Here is a 15,651-nt window from a genome sequence, read left to right as displayed (position 1 = left end):
ATATCAGATTATAACCTCCTTAAGTCTTTATGCTTTTTCAGTCGTGATCTGTCCCACCACGGGAATCGAACTCCAGATTTTAGAGTCATAAGTCTTGTAACTTACTGCTGACTCACTGGAAGAAGTTAGGTTTGGATGAAACAGCTTAAACTATGTAAATGTTTAAATATTACCATTTCAAAAACTTACGAAACTTACAGTCTTGCTCAGTTTTACCGAACTTTCGCCTGATATTTGTACCTCATATACTTGATTTGTCATCTTTATTTATCATGGCAAAGTTATATTGTTTCAGAAAATTCATAACCATCTTTAAAAATGTGTTGTTTTCTACGGAATTATTCTTGAATTCTTTTTCCAAAGTTAATGAACAGTTAACACAATTACACAAGAATGGGCAAGGAAAGTGGTATTGGTCCATGTGGACTTCGGTTAGTTTAATCAGAATCGCAGAAACGTTTGTGGTAGTGTATCACGATCTTCTTCGATGCAGCACAGAGTAACATAATTCATAAAAAAGGGTTAACTGACATAAGTAAAATAGAGATTTTTGAACGTAATTAATAATATTTTATCGCTAGAAAAGTACATGCATTTCTACGTTTGAACGTGTATTCTTGTACATGATGGAGCTTTGAAATATATTTCTAAAACCAGTATTGAGCCGCTAGTGATGTATACGTAATGACCTGTTTAAGAATACAAGAATCGGTTAACGCATGAATTAGACTTTTCGGGGTCATTCACCAGTATTCCCTCTCCCAACAGAAGTTTCACACTCATCAAAAGGAACGCGTGACACACATTCAGTCACTGACCTAAAGAGTTCTCAAGAATGGGTAGTAGAAAGAAAAATCGTGTCACGGAATTTCGCGGGAGTCGACATGATCATAGTTAAAAGTCCTTCCAGGTGATAAATACAATTTATCGAATATAACAGAAAGAAGTGTAATTATAGTTTGTCAAAAATAAAATATCAAAACTATATTATTCGAGGTGATGTGGTTTTAACATAAATCGAGTTTGTTTTAGTTATATGTACCTGGTTACATTAGGAATTAATATCGTGTTATTATTGTATCAAAGACAATTTTTAATTATTTCTTTTCTTGCTAAGCGTAAAACTACACAATGGTTTATCTGTGATGCGACCGCCACAAGCATCAAAACCGGGTTTTAACGTTATAAGCCTTCAGCCTTACCGCTAAGTCACTTGGAGGTAACTTAAAATTAATGTGCAGTTAAATAAATGTTTGCAACAGTGCAAGTTCTGCAGATTTATTATTTATATCAAGTTGTTTTATATACACCATATAAAGCAACGCAGTAGAGCCATGCTTACTGATTAAATTAAGTTGTTTTATATACACCATATAATGCAACGCAGTAGAGCCATGCTTACTGATTAAATTAAGTTGTTTTATATACATCATTTAATGCAACGCAGTAGAGCCATGCTTACTGATTAAATTAAGTTGTTTTATATACATCGTTTAATGCAACACAGTAGAGCCATGCTTACTGATTAAATTAAGTTGTTTTATATACATCATTTAATGCAACACAGTAGAGCCATGCTTACTGATTAAATTAAGTTGTTTTATATACATCATATAAACATCCAAAAACAAAAACAAAAAACAACCTGACAGGGAAGGGGTTAAACAGGATTATACTTTTATTGTTTTTGGCCTACATAAGCGCTTTTTAAAAAATGTTAATTGACAATTGAATGTTCTTTTATTTCTTTTACTTTGACTTACGTAAATTCTTTTAGAAGTGTCAATTGGATTTACTTTTACTTCTATTAAGTTTTTCTAGTGATTTCATGTAGATACTAGGATAACTGTTTTCACACAATCCAGTGTTTTTCAGTTTTTCTAGTGATTTCATGTAGATACTAGGATAACTGTTTCCACACAATCCAGTGTTTTTATGTAATCACTGATTTTCAGTTTTTCTAGTGGATTTATGTAATCTCTCTAGTGTCTTGTTTTGTTGGCTATATTTTATTGTCTATCGCTATGCTAGAAATTGACAAAAATACTTAACAAAGAGAAGAAAAGGGAATATGTGAGATAATTTTTTTTTCCAATTTAATTTTTGATTCTGCCATAAGTAAGTAATAAGCCTTGCTTATATTATTTCTGCTAGATATTTCAACTCGGAAAAATGTCTCCACATCAATATTCTACAATAAAATGACAAAGTGTAGATGATGAAACGACTAGTGTTAATAAATTATCGATCAAGGTGAAGGTCCTTATGGAGAGCTTTGTTACAGATATTATATTAGGTCGAAGATGTGCATGATCATGATGACCATTACCCTATTAAAATGAATTGGAAAAGGATATGGTTTTCACGAGGATCCTATAACCTAGTATTATGTTGGTCAAAATAACTTCTATGTCGATGTCGAAATATGCTTCATAAGCAATGTTGTCAATGTTCTTAATAAATTTTGCAACTGTATAAAAGATCATCACTCTCTGGGTGATATAGCAGAAAGAAGTAGACATCTTTGGAGAAGAGATTATTCTGGTTTATTTTACTGTGCATTTCATTCTAGGCAATTCCAAACCTTTGTCCGCAGGTATGTAGATTAACATATGTCTATTTGTAAATCTTTAGCACTTTAAAACCCAACATTCTCAGACGCATGTAGTAACCTGAATTATTAGGATGATATATTCGTAAGTTGAGATTTCGAGACTGTTGAATTGCAAACCCTTAGTTTCGAATTTGTTTCACCCAAATTCGGTTTATTAAACGAGCCGTCTAAATGACTGGTGCTTGTTTAGTTTAATTCTTGCTAGAATAAATCAAACCTTAAGTATGTTTATTTGTACTGTGTACATTTTTAAAAAGTCCTTGAAAACTAATATTTAACAAAACAGAAAGCTTTTGCGGACAGAACGTCGCTCCTGAAAGACAGTCAAAGAAAACTAGAGTACCAAGTAAAATGTGGGAAGGATAAAGAGTACCTTAGTATTTGCAGAAATAGGGCCCACGATGCAAGGGTAAGGATACATCGTCTATCTATTTGCAGCCTCAGATGCGGCAGAGAGAAAAAGAAACACACATTTAGAGCAAATATGGGGGCTGAAGCCCAGAACGTCCCACTCATAAAACTACCATTAATCGTCTTCAGTCAACTGGTGGTTTTAGATGCGGGACGTACTTGGTTTGAGTACCCATATTTATGCTTAATCTATATGTATTTCATCTGCATTTGAGTTTTTCACATACCTCTCTTACTAAGAGACATTTTCCTGTTTCGACATTCTAGCTTCTCTGCCTTCATTTAATTTGTCTGTATACTACATATGACGGTTTTTGTTTTTGGTAAAGGTAAAAAGAAGCTTCTTATGCGCTGTTTTCTTTTACGTTTAAATTAATATAAGTGGCGTGTAATTTTTATAAATAAATCAATCAAATATATTTATATAATGTACTGTTGGCAAGGCTAGCTAGTCAAGTAAATAAGACAAACGGGTAAGTTGGTACTCTGTTTTAAATTGATGTAACTTCATCATTTTCTCTAATTAGAAAGTTTCACAGTTTTCAAATTTTCTAAATTACTGAAGTGATACCTGGAGGATAAGATTCCTCACATACTGATCCAAAGTTTTGGAAATCTTGGAGTAGGTCTGTTTTTATTTTATTGGAGTTATTAGTTTGCGGAAGATGTTGATAGGGTCCGCTTATTAATTAGATGAAGTAATCGCATAACACTTTTAATTTAATATTTGTTTGTTTACTCTAGCTTAGAGCTATAAAATAAATTATTTCTGCTCACCCGACGTGGAGATCGAACACTGAATTTTAGCATTATAAGCCCCGAATATTGCCGTTGAGCCACAGGAAGGCGTTAATTTAATATTTCAACTACGTTGAGAGGATTTGGTTGAGTGCGATTGGTCACCTGGATGGTTCTTATTTTAAAATATCTTAGCCCTTTTATAACGTGTTCACAATTTTTCCATCACTGTAAATAAATATTATACTATATATTAGTATTATTTATCCATCACTGTAAATAAATATTATACTATACATTAGTATTATTTATCCATCACTGTAAATAAATATTATACTATATATTAGTATTATTTATAAACCACAACAACAACAACAATTTACATATAACTTAAAAAATATTTTTTCTTTCTAAGAATGAAGATCATAAAGTCATTTCATGCTTTCGTCTTCTTCTCTTGTGTGATTCTTTTTATGGAGTTTCAACAAGCACATGGAACCTTGGGTAGGGTTTTAGGCCTCAAACTTCTGCTTAGATTGAAAAATGCCATCTTCATTCCTATTCCCATACCCATAATAACTGGGTAAGTTTGAAGTTATTTTTAATCTTTATTGCTTATAATTCAGCTTTATTGGGTGACATTCTCTGTTATTGAACTATCTGTACTGATAATTATTACAGTGCTAAAAACAAGATTTTTTATTATTGCTATTCATTAAATTGTCTCGACTGTATAATAATAACTTACTTCTTTACCATAAAGCTACACGATAGGAAAATAAACCTCACTGTTAGTGTAAGGCTGGTCTATTTTAGTTTATTGATATATGTATATGTAAAGCGTGTTTACGTTCAGGCTAAATAACAACAACCATTTTCTTTTCTTTTCTAGAACATCAGAATATCATAGTGCCTCTTTGACCAGTTACAACTCTCCTACTGTTGGGGATTACAGCGACACCCCGTGGAATATTTATCAATCTAATGAACTGTGGAATAATAATTATGGGTCTTCCCAGTACTGGGATTCTTATTAAGTAGTTAGATATCATAAGTAAGGAGGTACGAAGACTGAAATTTCGAGAACAATAACCACATATATACTGCCAAATAGTCCACAGAACCATCTTCAAAAGATCAAATAAAAACTCGAGATAATCCCAGAAGACAAAACGTATTGGGCAATTCTAAGAATAGTGTAACACTAATAACATAGAGATATTAATATAATTTTGTATATGTATGCTTTAACCATAGAATACTTCAAACACGTGAAATCCGTGGGCAATAGTCTTCTTTCGGAATATCGAAGTACTCTGTTTCCACGCTATATTTTACTATAATTATACATAACTGTATTATTTAATCTCTACAGATAGTTGTAATATGCATTATCTTGCGAATATGTTGGCCATTATTTTTGTTCACCTGGTATTGTTATAACAACGTGAATAGTTCAATCGTTTAGAAGTCACTATACACATACGTTACATCAAAAGTAATACATTCTTAGGTGAGTTGCAGTGTGTAATAATTAGGCTAAGATGACCGTAACGATTTTACATGTTTATAGCAGATAAAATTCCACACTTTTGACATTGTGAGGAACTATTCTCTGGCTCATTAGCAAAAAAATTCTCCTAATTATTTTTGCCTAATTTGTAAACATATACATTGAGCTAGGCGTATATATGTGTGCGTGTATATATATTAACAGATATGTAACTAACTTCAGCAAACTGTACTTCTCAAGAAAATAAGTTTTCATTGAGGGGAAAAAATTATTTGTTTGTTTTTAGTGCAAATCTACACAATAGGATATCTGCACTTTTCTCACTATGACGAATCGAACCACGAATTTTAGGATTATAAGTTCACAAATTTACTAGTGACAAATCGGAGGACGTAATGAAACGAAATAACCATTATTGAAGTCATGTTTCTTTGTATTTTATTTTGCATAACACGTTATGTATAGAAGTAGGTAATAGCATCAACTTGATAAATTAACAAGTATATGTGTTAATAAAAAAGTTTTAATTTGTGTATTTAGTGCAATCATTTTAATCTTCTCTTCATGTTTAGACTGGTTTTTATTATTGTTATTGTGCGTTAAATACGCAGTTTTAAATTTCAATGTTGTCAGAAGTTTCAATCAATGTGGATCACACAGATTGTTTATGTTTGGAATCTATTGTTTTCTTATCCTATATTATCAAGAAACGAAAGGCTAAGTATGTAATGTTAATATTTAATGAACTGAATTTTCTGCAATATTTTTATCCGTTGACCATAAATATCTGTCAAGGACGTTCACGTATCAAAAATAAAATCTGATAACGGATCGTTTGGATTTGAATTAAATAATTACAATACGTTATTTAAAAATTTTATTTAGTGCCTCTTAAAAGTCAGTCTACCTTCAGCTCAGAAACATTCATATAATACGAAAAACACAAGTTCACTTTTCTAATATCCTCCATCTTGTAGTTGTATAAACATATAACTGGAATAAAATAGTTTGGTTAGGAAAAGTAATATATGTAAGTTTTGGCTTTATATCAAGCTAAGTCACGAAAATTTATATTTTGTAATAAGTAGTTAACATCTTAAAATCTCATATTTCTAATAACAATGATGCTATATTAAAGTTTGTGTTGGATCGTATATCTTGTGTGAGATGCCTTTGTTCCTGGATGGTGTTGTCATCATTCTTGTAGCGGTTGTCACATATTCTCGTTTACAGCGACAACAGAAAAATGTTTGTACTAGAAAATAAATTCATTTTACAGATTGCCAAATCCAATGTGCGATGCAAATTTACTACTATGAATTCGTACTTAATTTTCCTTTACCACACATGAATGTACACAAATAAACATATAGATGTATATATATATTTCCTAAATTGATTGAAATTTTAAAATGACAGTACTGGCGAACAAGATTTGTTTGTATTTAATTAAGCACAAAGCTACACATTGGGCAATCTGTGCTCTGTCCACCACGGGTATCGAAAGCCGGATTCTAGCGTTGTAAGTCCGCATGTATGCCGTTCTGCCATTGGGGGCGGCGAACACGGATAGTTCACTTTCGCTAGGCATAATGTTGGTAGTTAAAATCACGAACATATATATTAACAGATATGCCCTTATCCGTCAGAATATTTTTCAAACAAAGTACTCCTTTTTTTTTACATATGACGATTCCATAAAGCAGAGATGTCGCTAGGCGCTGGCACATGGGGCTCGTGCCCCGAAACCCCAGTTAGTGTATGGAAATATCAGAATATAAAACCATTATTGATATTATACTGAAACGCCTCTGGCCCAACCCCAGAATATTTTAAGTTCTTAGCGACGCCTTTGTTATCAAGTACCTTTGTTATCAAGTACTACAGATAGGTATTTATTTATTATTTATTATTTATTGTTATTATTTATTATTATTTATTGTATTAAACAACTTTATTAAGTATATATTACCAGTGGATATAAAAAAAATATATTTAGTTGCAATACATTTCATACGAGCAAATTATAGACTGATGGTTAGGGAGCTCGTCTCGCAATCTGTAAGTTGCGAGATCGAAACCCTTCTCCAAACTTACACGCCTTTTTAGTCGTAGTGCGACGATTAGTCCTGTTATTTCATAATTAGGGACGACTAGCACAGATAGCTCTAGAGAATTTATGTGTTAACTCCCACAAAACAAGCAAAATAAAAAAATCATTCCAAAGGGATTTTAATTAAAATCATAGGGTTATCCATAACAATACAAAAATATTTATCAGAAGTAAATACATAGTGATAAATCTATAAAATGACAATTCAGACGGAGCCTTAATGCATATAAAAACGATCTTATATCTGTTCTCACGAGCAGAAGTGTCGATATCCTTGAGAATCTTCACAGATGTTCTATTTCAGATAAAAACCATATGATATCAGATGTATATACATACACACTACAACAACTTTACTGAAGGTGGTGTTTAAAGGTGCTTAACTGCATTTTTCAAGCAATTTTGAACAAAGACAGTGAATTTTACACTTGATTTTATATATATATAGCTAAAATTCTCAACTTCTATGGTGTAACCAGCGCTCAGTGTTGGCTAACTTTTATATTCAAAACGAATAGGACATAAGATCAAAATTGAAAGAAGCAAAATGGGTGGTAAGACACAAAAGTTTCAAAAAATTGCCTTGGTGATTATTTTGATGTCTTCGTGGTCCTTTTCTTGTCCACCACCGGAAAATATCGCTCCCTGCACGTGTCAGCGTGTGTTCTCAAAATTCCAGTTGAAATGTAAGAAGATATTTTCTTCTTCTGTACTCGAGGAGGTCTTTGAGCAGACAGTAGACTACAGAATAGACAGCTTTCAGCTGGAAGACTCGTCCTTCCCCTACTTCTCCCAGAGGCTCTTTCAACTACTAAAGCCTTCTTCCATAACTCTAATAGGAAATGCGATTCTCAGTTTAGCCGAGCCAGGACACCTTCCTTTCCAAGGTCTGGAAGATTCGTTAGAGTACATATCAGTTAGCAGAGGTCAATACATGAACGACTGGAATTGGTCACGTTTTACAGAGCTTCGTGCTCTCACAAGTATCCTTCTTAGCAGTGGAGACCTCTCCCACATAGGGACCACCATGTTTCAAGGAAACCTTCCGAGTCTTCTTTACCTAACTATAAAAAGCAACCACGTATCAAGTATCGACAAATCAGCGTTTTCGTCACTAGAAAGCTTAGAAGGACTTGCCCTTTGGGATAACGGTATCACTTCCATTGAAAGATCGATGTTTCCAAACGCTTCTTTATCTCAAATAAATCTCAGGTATTAAATTTGTTCCTAACTTATTCGGCTTGAAGAGTGTGAAAATCAATTACAAAATGGCATTATAATTTTGAATTATTTCTATAATGAACCTCTCAAAAATTATAAACGTATGTTAACTACTAAATACATTTTCATTTTCTTATAAACGGTACTGAAAAATAATATGACTATCAAAGTGAAGCATTTTACCCTTGAAGGATTATGCAAATATCATTTAAGTGTTTGTAATTAAACTTTAGTTTCATGTGTGTTTTCTATGGCTTTTGTCACAGAAGCGGCTCATAGTATGGCCCTGAGGCTGCTATTTAGTGTACAGCTCCGTCATTAACCGATTTGAGATCTAATTACAGTTTTGGAGTCAGGAGGTTAGACCCTTTCGATTGCTGTATTTGACCACGCCCAAGATCTCATAGATAAATTTACTACAATCCTGCCTAAAAGAATTTCAATTTGAGGATAGGCTGGTAGAGATCCTGATGAGTAAAAAATCGAATCGGGTATACTTGCGACCCACTATTGGTATTTCTGGCCCACAAAAATATAGCTAATAGACAGAAAAAGTCTAATAGATTAGTTTGCTCTAACCTTGCCTAAATTTGAAGTGACGTGACTATTGAGGATTCTCTCTTGTTTTGAAAAGTAGCAAGCACTGTGCAAGCTTGAAGACTGCATTTTGACTTTTGTATGTGAACAAATTAAAACAGATGTGGACTTTTTGTAGTAAAATAGGTTCTCTGCATTAAGATATACACATATTTTATGAAACTAAAACTTGTTTCGTGTTTTTGTTTTCATTGTTGCAGCTATAATAAACTGTCCAGTCTACCAGATGACATTTTTCAGGGTATGCCAAAATTGGAGTACTTGGACCTGAGAGGTAACCAGCTAAAGAAATTGGGAGAACAGATGCTAGGTGGTGTCTGGAACCAGCTTGAGACTCTTTACATATCAGGTTGATAAATTAAAGTATTTGTTGTTGTTGTTGTTTGAAGTTAAGCACAAAGCTACACAATGGGCTATCTGTGCTCTGCCCACCACTGGTATCGAAACCCGGTTTCTAGCATTGTAAGTCTGTAGACATACCGCTGTGCCACTGGGGGGCTAAAGTATTTGTTACATTGTTTCTTTGAATATGTGTATGTATTTGCATGTCATTGAGTGTTAGTGGTATGTATAAATAAATCAGCATGCATTAATTTTAAGTAATAGCTATAAATTATTCATTGCTGCTTCTTTTGTAAAGATGAGCGTTTATGTTATTATGAAGCATCCTGAAAATGTAAAGATCTATGATGCTCTGAGATACATTTACAGGCTGTTTGTGTGAAAAAAATGACATCTTTTCAAGCAAGACACAGTAACATCGTTAATTTTTTTTTGGTATTTTTCAATTACACAAATATATTTGAAAAGGTAATTGAACTGTGAGTGGCCGCTTTATATTTCAGGATTTGCTTGGCTATGGTGGTGTTTGTGCCCTTAAATGGAAAGACTGAACCGTATAAGTTAGGTTATCGTGTGTGATAGTGGTAGCTGTAAAAACTTTTAGAACAAGAGAAAATATAAAATCACTTGATCTAAACATTTCAAAAGTTATCTTAACCTTCTACTGCATTCATTATTACAATATGTCGGAAAAATATCATTGAATTTTTTATTCAAATGGGTCTATATTACAACAAAACATTTTTATGAAATGCATTTCAGTAAGTAAAAAATGGGTATTGTTAGATATACACGATTGTTTAAGTTTAATGCGAACTTTACGATTTAGGTAGTTTATGTAGCGCGGGTGTCATACTTAGTTATTTTTAGAAGCGATGTTTTATGGTAACTGTGGTTACGTAACTATTATGAATCATACGTTGAGTAGTTCAATTGTTATGAATTAGCTATTGTTTACAATAGTGACATTATTACGTCATGTTGCTAGAACTTTCTGAGTTTTTTTGTTGGTTTAGTTGAGTATTATTGCACCAGAATATCTAGTATTTCGTGGAATGTTCTAGATTTCTGTCGGAGTATAAATACGCGTCGATAAAGCATTATTGAGTGCTAGTTCTAGACTGCGTGATCGTGAGTTTAGAGATAAAGTATGTATAGTGGCGATTTTTAAAGTGAAATTATCACAAACTGTATTGTAATAATAGAGCAAATAAGAATAATTCGTCTTGTCAATTGTGTTTTAAAGTAACTAGACTAGCCTGTGTGTACTTTGATGAAAAAGAGACAATTATTTAAAGCTCTGGATACAACTGTGGCAACTAACAGTGTAACGAACATTTGTGTATACGTTTGATTTGTTTTTAATACCTTATTTTTAAAACAAGCGGATAGTGTTGTTGTTTGTTTATAGTTGAAATTTATCGCCAACAAGTCACATACACCTATTGTAAAGGAGCCGGCCTTACAAAACCTGACAGATATGTTACCTAGGGATAACATTGTTCGATTGAGGAACCAACTAAAATAATTCCATGGTTTATTTAGACTTTTACCTGGAAGTACAAACAGGAAGTACAAATATTGTATGTGTATTAAACAACAAAGTTACATTTGTTACCTGTAAGTTACAATGTGTAACAGAGAGTTAAGTAACTACTTGTCTTCATATAATAGCTTGTTGTTTATTGCTATTGCATTTCTATATACACACACGTATGCGGGGGGGGGGGGAGTTTAGTCCTGCTTTTGTGATGTATCTTCAAGCATAGCAGTAATATTTCATGCATATCTAATATTAATGATAGTATGCCACGAGTTAGTCAACCACTAGCCCAACGTGTAAATGTAGAATATTGTTCGGTGGAGGATTTCTTTAACAAAACAGTAACCACTCCTTTTTTGACCACATTATCAGCAGTAATCTTTCTTCTAGATTTGATGCAACCAACACCAATTCAGAAACTTATGCCATCATAACTCACACAAGAGTTTTTCTATCTCTGATATCAGAGAGGTTATAGATTTTTACTAGAAAGATTTGCCAAATCTTGATATAGTTGATGAATAATTTCATCGATGTAAGACAAGATAGCTTTCTGTACATCTACAGGACAGGCTCTAGATACTGGCTGACTGTTAAAAGCATGGTTCAGTTTAACAAGTATATGTATGTTACTGAAATTCTTTGCCACACTGTCACTATGTTCATGTTCATATGAACGTTCATCAACGTTCGGTTGAATAATTACCTGAGGTTTACACAAATCAAAGAAAGACTGAGTGATCTAGCTTTAATACATAATCATTACGACACTGCTATCAACATTAAAACTGTATATAAGTTATTTATGGATAAGCACCCCAGAAGAATGGAGCATGTTAACATGTTATTTCAATAGTGCATATATGTACGTATATGATAGTCAATGATTGAAATAGCTAATGTACTATTGTTGTACAGAGTTGTTTAAACTAGTAATATAATCTAACAATTAATAACTACTCTGCATATAATAAAAAATACATATTTGTGCTAAGTTAAGTATAACTCACCATGCAGTGTTACACCAGAATGATTATTTGTTGAATTTTCGTTGGATGTTTATGGATCTTATGTAAACAGCCACACAATTGTTTAAGCTATATTTCTTGCAAACTTGCTTCCAGATTTAATTTCATAGCACCAATTTATTTTTCTTTTTTGGAGGGTATGCCTCCAGAACCCCGTAGTATTAGCATGCTTTGTCTGCTTATTGTGCATCGCACAATATGTGTCAGTTGTTGATCACACAAACTAGAACTCCTCTTTCAAACATTCTGCGTACTGGCCTGATATAATAACTTTTTGATTTGTGATCCTGTATTGATTACTCTATAGGATATCATTTCTATAAATAAACTGTTCTATCTGAATTCATGTGAGCAACACTCATCATCACAAAAAGCAAACAAACACACAAAAAACAGCCTGTATGACAGGTGACAATAATATTAACTAGGCTTCGATCATTGTGTAAAAATGCACCTGGTTTAGTTGAATGCAAGTCTAAGTTTTGTCTATGTGTTATTAAGCGGAGCAAAGCTACGCCGTGGGCTATCTGTGTTGTATCCACAACGGGTATCGAAATCTCATTTTTAAAGTCATAAACCCTCAAGCTTAACGCTAAGCCACCAAGGGGCTGACGAATTATCTTTCCCAAGTATAAATCAAAGATCAAATGCATTGGTAGATTGTTATAAAAGTGAATGTCAAAAGAAGAGTTAACACAGTCTCAATTACATTAACTTTATACTTTCTCTTACAGGTAATAAATCAATTACGTATTTGGAAAATACCAAAAGTTAAGGTCCTAGAAGTCCCCCAGTGGGACAGCGCAAAGCTTACGAACTTACAATGCTAAAATCCGGAGTTTAATTCCCCGCGGTGGACACAGCATATAACCCAATGTGACTTTGCGCTAAAATACAAACAAATAAGGTCATAAAATAAGAGTTTGTTTGTTTGTTTGTAGTTTGAAGTTAAGCACAAAGCTACACAATGGACTATCTGTGTTCTGCCCACCATGGGTATCGAAACCCAGTTTCTAGCGTTATAAGTCCGCAGACACACAAAACTTGATATATATATATATATATATATGGAAGAAATGGAATAATGAAGCTTCTGGAAATGGAGATGACTATCTGTGCTCTGCCCACCACGGGTAATAAAATAAGAGAAAAATAATATATATATGAAGGCTTTTCACAAAATGTTTCTACACTACAGTTACAGCAATTGTCATTTCCAAAAGATAACTTATTCTAGTATATTTGTCCCCCAGTGGCTCAGTGGTAAGTCTGCAGAGTTATATCGCTGAAAATCGGGTTTCGATGCTCTTGGTGGGCAAAGCACAGATAACTCACTGTGTAGCTTTGGGCTTTATTACAAATAAAGAAAGTTAATATGTTGTGTCTGAATTTGTATTTATGGCAAATCTACTAAGGTTCTCTGTCCCTAATATTGTCCCTAACTGTGCTGACCAGAGGGAAGCCAACAGCACCTTATTTCACACCATTTACGATAAAAGATTGATTGTCACTCTTACACGCACTCATAGCTCAAAGAACGATAAATATTTTGTGGTATCGCACGGATTTGAACTAGGCTCTCAACTCCAACATCCAGGGCTCCATCATAGCTCTAATCTGTGCACTATATTGTGACAACGATAAGTACAATTTCACAAGATAAAAAAGTTTAATGTTTCATATATATACACCATACCCCAGTAAACAGACACTTATTCTAGAAATAATGTAGTTTTATTAAACAAACGGACAGGAAAATTATCATTCATATGTAGTAGGTCTGCCCTTTGCAATGTTTATGGCAGAAACACATTGTACGTACAAGTTCTAAAATCTGTGGGATTACATATCACTCTCAACGAAGAACTTCGATTAGGTGTCCCTAGAAGTTGGTTGTGTGGGACGTTTTCGCAGGGCGCAATCAGAGATAAGGTTCATACCGGCAACAACCTGGTCACGGAAGAGTGATAATTCCATCACTCTCAAACCATAAACTAACACTTAGCATGAAAACACTGCATTGTCTGGTTATCGGCGTAGTGAGGTGGCAGTTTCTTGTTGATTTTGACCGTCCGTCCATCGTCCAATTATTCGACCTTGAGAAAACCGGTCAAATCCGAGAATCCTCCCGTTTGCTATTTGTATTCTGACCTATACTTGTATTTATCGTCATTGATAATGTCAAACTGTATTCTTGGGAAGTATATTTACAAGACCAAAACCCACCAAAACACTAAGCTTGAAGGTTTTCAACACTAGAACTCGAGATTCGTTCCTTGTTTTAAGCCCTGTGCAAATAGCTCAGTGTGCAGCTTTGCGCTAAATAAAACATACAATACACAATAATCAACAAAAGTAAATAATTTTCAAAGTAAATGGCTTGTAATGGATAAAAAGTGATAGAATCGCCAATTTGAGCGAGACTGATTTATAAGAAAAATATCCTTTAAAATGTAACTTTAATGATGTGACGTCACCATCAGGGTAAAGGTCTCATATTCAAATCCTAAGTTTCATTTTTGTGAGTCCATTTTAAATAAAGAAAATGTATGCAGCACTAATTTACGTTTGTACTAAATTGAATAATTTATCTAGATATTTTTAGTTTTTAAAGTGTCAGGTACCAGAGGGTGCTACGGCAGCATTCACCCCTGTTTTTGCTTGTATTGTTCTGCTGTTATATAAATATTGTTTTTAAAGAACCAACTTAAACTTTTTGTGTCAGTTATTATCACGGTCTCTGAGGGTACTAAATGCGACATAATTACATCTTTAGAAAACCACCTGCAATGTGACTGCGCTCTGAAATGGATCTCTGACCGATATCACAAAAGAGAAAGACCCCGAGAGCTTGATATGGGCACATGCGTAGAACCGCCACAGTTGAAAGGTCAAGATCCAACAACAGCATCCTGGTATCTTATTGGCTGTTTTATTTAATGTAACCTATTCTTGCAACATATCTACCTATCCATAAAGGCAAATTTTTTGATGTCTCTATATTATTGAAGAAATATTAATGAGAAACGTATTTTGGAAAATATATTCGTGAATAATGCCACGTAGATATATGTATCACCGTTTTCAAAACACGTGATATACTTTTATGTTTTATAAAATCAACCAAAACTATTGCAAGGACTATTGTATGATTGAAATTCTATGTGAATAAATGAAAGTTAAAAAAATAATCCTGTCTCTTGCGGTTATTTTGGAATATGTATTTGTCTGTGTGTTTGAGAAAAGCCCACCATAAGTAAATGACAGACTCAGAGTTACCAACATTATTTAGAAGCCAATTATAATGTATAGAAAATATTATGCGTGATTTTAGAATGACTTTTATTTATTACACATATTCTTGTGGCTTAGTTATTTTCATCTTTTTTGCTCTTCACTTATTTGTCGTAAAATGGCTTGTAATAAACCCATAAACTTTGATAGTTGATGGTAGAGTTGCTTCAACATGTTGATGTGTATCACTTCAACTTGTGTATTTCGGGTGCCTAAGTACTGTTACGTCTCCGTTTG

The 15,651-nt window shown here is 33.4% G+C and overlaps 1 protein-coding gene across 1 annotated transcript; it reads left to right on the top strand.

Moving 5' to 3' along the window:
• The first annotated feature begins 7,848 nt into the window (after nt 1-7,848).
• LOC106473827 (TLR4 interactor with leucine rich repeats-like) lies at nt 7,849-15,289 on the top strand. Its single transcript, XM_013934501.2, has 3 exons — nt 7,849-8,601; nt 9,408-9,556; nt 14,897-15,289. Exons 1-3 carry the CDS (start codon nt 7,937-7,939, stop codon nt 15,058-15,060), a joined length of 978 nt encoding a protein of 325 aa, XP_013789955.2. The 5' UTR covers nt 7,849-7,936; the 3' UTR covers nt 15,061-15,289.
• Nucleotides 15,290-15,651: the final 362 nt, after the last annotated feature.

The sequence above is a fragment of the Limulus polyphemus genome, unplaced genomic scaffold, assembly GCF_000517525.1.
Source record: "Limulus polyphemus unplaced genomic scaffold, Limulus_polyphemus-2.1.2 Scaffold6536, whole genome shotgun sequence".
Classification (NCBI taxonomy): Eukaryota; Metazoa; Arthropoda; class Merostomata; order Xiphosura; family Limulidae; genus Limulus; species Limulus polyphemus.
This window is presented reverse-complemented; position numbering and strand designations above follow the sequence as displayed.

Coding starts and splice junctions, on each gene's coding strand:
- LOC106473827 (XM_013934501.2), top strand. CDS start 7,937: ATGGGTGGTAAGACACAAAAGTTTCAAAAAATTGCCTTGGTGATTATT. Junction 8,602..9,407: donor TTATCTCAAATAAATCTCAG/GTATTAAATTTG, acceptor TCATTGTTGCAG/CTATAATAAACTGTCCAGTC. Junction 9,557..14,896: donor TGAGACTCTTTACATATCAG/GTTGATAAATTA, acceptor TTACATCTTTAG/AAAACCACCTGCAATGTGAC.